Here is a 5,051-nt window from a genome sequence, read left to right as displayed (position 1 = left end):
AACCCAAGAAGTGGAGTAATGAAAAGAACTACAGAAGTGGTCACGGGTTCGCTTGTTCTCTCCTTTTATGCTGACAGCGGAGCAAATACACAAGAGAACCAAATCAATATTTCTTTTTTCCTTGTTCATGTTCTTAGTCACCACTCACCAGTCATGGTCCCAAGTCAAAAACAACACAGTATTTAGTAGGCTTTTTCAAAGGAAAGGAAATGGAAAAGGAACCAACTTCTACTCAAAAGTTCCAAAGGTTATAAAGGAATAACAGAAGTGAGTAAAATTCTCATAGACCATTTTCACATATATAATTAACATATACATTAACCCTCCAGAGCAGCGTAGCTATCTATTGGGAAATTTACTTGGCAGGTCATACCAACACTGAAACTATGGACTCTACAATTGGTTTCCCCTACCATGGTTTAAGGATTTCCATACGAAACCGTGAACATTCTTAGTTTTAACCTGTTCAACTTGAGGTTGGTTGCTGTCCAAGCAGCAATGAAGGCCATGAATCTGCTGGCGTTGGATACCGGGCATGCGGTTTACTGATGGCAGATGAAGGTTTTGGAGTGACCTCAGCGACGTTAGGAGCTGAGAAAGCAGCTTGGAAACCAGGGCGATAGGGGACAACAAAAACTGCAGGTCCTTGCTGCAAGTTGGGTTCCATGGGAGGGAATTGGAGACTCTGCCCCGTAAAATTTGCCTGCTCCGATTGCTCGATTTCCACGTGGGGAGGTGCATTCAGGTCAGGTTTAGACTGAGTTACTCTCGCTTGTATCTCGACTTGAAGTTTCTCGATTTGAGTTTCTAGACTGGAAGTCTCCTCCTTTAGCTCATTTTTCTCCATGGTAACCTGGCCAATGAAGCAATCATATGAAATATAATCAGATACAAGAACGTGTTCCTTGTATGACAATTAAATGCAGTTTCCACAGTATTCCAAAACAATGTCAAGCACTTACATAGTGAGATTCAGACAATAGAGACGAGTTCTCCTTCTTGAGGGACTCAATCTGACAGAGCAAGTCCTTTAGCAGCCTAGCAGTTTCGTTCAATATAGAAGCCTTTCCGTTGTTCTGCTCATTTAGATCTGCTCCCACGCCACCACCAAAACAAAGGAATAAATAATCCAATTAAAATAGCAATAAGGCCAGCAAGAAAAAATATGTCATGGCACGCTATGCAAGAAACAATGTAACTGAAATATTAAAGGGAACAAGCAAGGGCCATAGACCTATAGTAAAGCTGAATACATTATAGATACCAAGCAATGGCACAAGAGGTTACCAAGTACATTGGCAAGATCAAGAAAGAGCTCATTCAAATGTTCCCGCTTCATTTTCTCCCTTTCAGCCTTGTGGATCCTCTTAGGGACTTTCCCCTGGTTTGTTTTACCAGAAGACCTGAAAACAAATCAAGTTTACAAACCTTGAATCCGGATAATAAACCCAATGATCCACATAAAACTATTCATGCAGGAGACACCAAGCATGTAGTGCTATACTTCTTGCCTTTAACTATTATAACTATACCAACACCAACAACACCAATAACCCAACACAATTTAAATTTGTGCTAACAAGTGCAGCCAAATGAAGTGCCTAAGAACTATAGACATTGATATAATAATGGAGGAAATCTAATTAAATTAAAATATTAATTCGTGTACATAACAAAATTGATTTAGGGATAAAAGATTCTTCTCATTTGCCTTCCACCAACCCATTACTCACAAGCCCAAAGAAGCCATTATAATTAAAGGACAACCCTAAAAGTGATTGAATCTAAAAATGACAATACGAATTGTAAATGTTAACTTGGCAGAGCCCATCAAATATTTCTTATTTCTGCAACAGTGAAACTGTTATCATTTTGCGTGACTATCAGTATAACTATGAAAGCATTATAGAATCTCTGACCTGTTTTTTGAAGTCTCAGTCATCGGAGTCTGATTCTCAGATCCCATTTCCACTTATAACAAAACCAACTAACTAAGCTCGTACACACTCCTCCAGCAACAGAATTTCCTAAAGTAGTAGACAAAAACGAAAACGCTATTTCAATTTTCAATCAAGTACCTAAAAGAGGGAAAATGGAAAATCTGAATATTTTCAACTATCTACTGCCATTGATAAAGCAAACATTGAATATGCAATGAATTCTAATCCAAATTGATCCCTTCTCCCTTGTAATTCTATCAGATAAAAGCCGGCAAAAATATTAAAAAATAAAAATCGAAACTTTTGCTTCAAAAATTAATAGAATCAAGAAACCAGTCACCGAAAAAATTAAAAGGATGGAGAAAGAACACATGCAGCAGAAAGAGCAAAGTTGGTTTCGCTTACCCACGTTGTGGTGGACTCGGTGTGAAACGATTCTGAAGGAAGAAATTGGAAATTGCGAAAATACTTTTGTGTCGTGAATCAAGGTGAAAGGAGAAAGATCATTATTTTCAATTAAAAGAAAAACACGAGAATTAGTAGAAAAGAGAAACGGAACAGTTTTAATTTTGGGGATGGAATTAAAATTAGGGCAGAAGAGAGAGGAAACAGGGGGGAGTGTGGCGAAAGCGTAAGTGTCACACGAAGGCGCGTGGCCATGCCATGTTCTTTGGCTTCGATCAATCACCAACAATGAGATCACCACGTGATCTTTTTGTCTAATTTGCTGAAAAAAGTAAAATAATATTTTTTTCTGACGTTCATTTCTTTCATCAAATTATTTTTTTCTTTGGTAACTCAAAATAAATTTAAAATAATATTTTAAAATAGGTCTATTTTATATACTTTTAAGTTTTAATACATAAAATAATAATACTTTTAATAAATCAAAACCCATAATTAAAACTTTGACAAAAATAAGCTTATGAAGCACTCATTCGCTATACTTTATGATTATGCTAGTATTTCTCTAATTTTGTACCACTACAGCAGTATAAATGATACAATAAGTAATTAATTAGAATTTAATTTAAATATAATTTTTTTATATTTAAATTTTTCTGTATCCAAGAAATATATGTGCGCTTTTTCTTCTTCTTATTATACACTTGTTCTTCTTTTTTTAATTATTTATACTTCTATTATTTTTTTCTTCTTCTCCTCTTTTTTCTTTTTTTTTCTTTCTCTTTCGTTATCGTCGTCATCACTATTATCGTCTCCTCCCCTTCCCCCTTCCGGCCCTCCCCCTCCCCCTCATCCTCCTTTCATCTAATTTCTTCTTCTTCTTAGTTAAAATATCACGCAATTAGTTTAAGGATAACAAAAACACATCATTTAGTTGTAAATGGTACAAAAAATTTTTATGAATGATACGAAAATTTTTGGTGAATGACACCAAAATCTTTGATGGATAACACAAAAATATTCAAAAAATCACAAGTTTAAATCTAACTCATTCAACCAATAAAATACATTTAAATGTGTTTTAAATTCAAAAGACATATCAAATTGTTACAGAAGATACAGAAATGACTAAATTTCTTATATATTAGTTTAATACTATACAATCAATTTAGTGATAACAAAACACATTATTTAGTTAAAAATAATACAGAAATTTTTTATAAATGACACAGGAAATCTTTAAAAAATTATAAATCCAAAACCTTAATTTATTTTTCTGATAAGTTATGCACAATTCCTCCTCCTCCTCCTGTATCACATTTAAGAAATTTTGATATCAAACTTAAAAAATTTCTTGTGTCACAGTTAAAGTTTTGGTGTTATTTTTTGATAAATTTTACATAACTTAAAACTCTTCTTCTTCCTCTTCTTCTTTATCATCATCTTTTTTTGTTCATCTTCTCCTTTTTGTTTCACCTTCTCATAATTCTTCTTGTTTTATCTCCTTATCAAAAATAAAAATAAAAAAAGAAAAATCAAATAAAAAGAAGAAGAAATATATAATGCTGTAAAAATTCCAAACAAAAATGAGGAAACAAAAAATACAACAACAGAAGTAATAATAAAAGAACGACAAGGAGGAGGAGAAAACATGCGAAAAAGAAGAAGTGTGCTATTTACGTACTCGTTGTGTGATTTATTTTTGTTAAATTTGGACCAAATTAAATTTTATTGACAAAATTACTTAAATGTATAACGAGACCGTTAAATAATACACATAATAAAACTTTTTAGTATGTTAAATGTATACCCATTTTAACTTAAAATATAATAATGTATGATATAAGATCATTTTTCCTCAAATGTTCAGATAATATCGAAACAATTGTTATAAAATGTTTACTCCATATTACTTAATAAATATTTTTTTATTATATTTTTAATTATTTTGTGATAATAAGACATAAGAATTATACCAAATTTAATAAATTCTAACTAAAAGAAATAAATAGAAACCACAAGAAAAGCATTACTTTTTTGTTTAGACTTTTAAATTTTAAAAATTTTAATTTTGATGTATTTTGATTGTAAAGTAATTTTATGTGTGTCTAATGAACAAAAAAAAAAATTATATCTCTTCATTGTGTCCTCTTCCAAGTAACATCTAGCACACATTTTGTACTGATTAAACTCTGTTCTTAAATTTTCTTTTTCATAGGAATTTCTCATACATTGCTTTTCAGAGAAATACCCAATTTTTAAGTGGACATTTGAGAGACCAAATTAATTGTCATTGATCCTTCTAATAAAAGAGCTTTGTAAAAAACTCTTGTTGAACATGATAGAAGTGGAATATTATGTGGTATCCGAAATTCACAGTGTAACTACTTTTTCTCTCCTTAATCTAAATCATCTTGTCATTACCTTAGCTTGTTGAATGAGAGTCTGAGTAATAAGTTGTAATAGACGCAAAAAGTAATTTTTGATTAAAGGTTCATTTCATCTTCTTTCTCGTAATAGGAATTAATTAACCCATTTTAAATTCTTGTCTGAAATACAATGTTTCTTAAAAATTTTGATTTTATTGAAACCCTAATAATCCTCAAAGACATGAATTTGTATTTCATTTTTTACCTGTCATTTTATCCCATTTTCAATCACTTTTTTGTCTTTTAGTAGATTTCTCTGGACTCAGAAAATATTACT

General features: G+C 31.8%; 1 protein-coding gene across 1 annotated transcript; it reads right to left on the bottom strand.

The window, feature by feature from the left end:
- Positions 1 to 212: 212 nt before the first annotated feature.
- LOC112710367 (transcription factor bHLH47) lies at positions 213 to 2,652 on the bottom strand. Its single transcript, XM_025762550.3, has 5 exons — positions 2,346 to 2,652; positions 1,920 to 2,027; positions 1,288 to 1,403; positions 963 to 1,090; positions 213 to 853 (listed from the first exon to the last, which is right to left on the bottom strand). Exons 2-5 carry the CDS (start codon positions 1,964 to 1,966, stop codon positions 467 to 469), a joined length of 678 nt encoding a protein of 225 aa, XP_025618335.1. The 5' UTR covers positions 1,967 to 2,027; positions 2,346 to 2,652; the 3' UTR covers positions 213 to 466.
- Between the last annotated feature and the right edge of the window lie 2,399 nt (positions 2,653 to 5,051).

The sequence above is a fragment of the Arachis hypogaea genome, chromosome 1, assembly GCF_003086295.3.
Source record: "Arachis hypogaea cultivar Tifrunner chromosome 1, arahy.Tifrunner.gnm2.J5K5, whole genome shotgun sequence".
NCBI classification, from domain to species: Eukaryota; Viridiplantae; Streptophyta; class Magnoliopsida; order Fabales; family Fabaceae; genus Arachis; species Arachis hypogaea.
Note: the sequence above shows the minus strand (reverse complement) of the source record. Positions and strands in the feature narration are given on the sequence as shown.

Excerpts from the sequence above, each read along its gene's own strand:
- LOC112710367 (XM_025762550.3), bottom strand. The coding sequence starts at position 1,966 with ATGGGATCTGAGAATCAGACTCCGATGACTGAGACTTCAAAAAACAG. Across the intron at positions 1,404-1,919 it reads ACTGAGACTTCAAAAAACAG|GTCTTCTGGTAAAACAAACC; the intron begins GTCAGAGATTCT and ends ATTTGTTTTCAG. Across the intron at positions 854-962 it reads TATTGTCTGAATCTCACTAT|GTTACCATGGAGAAAAATGA; the intron begins GTAAGTGCTTGA and ends TTCATTGGCCAG.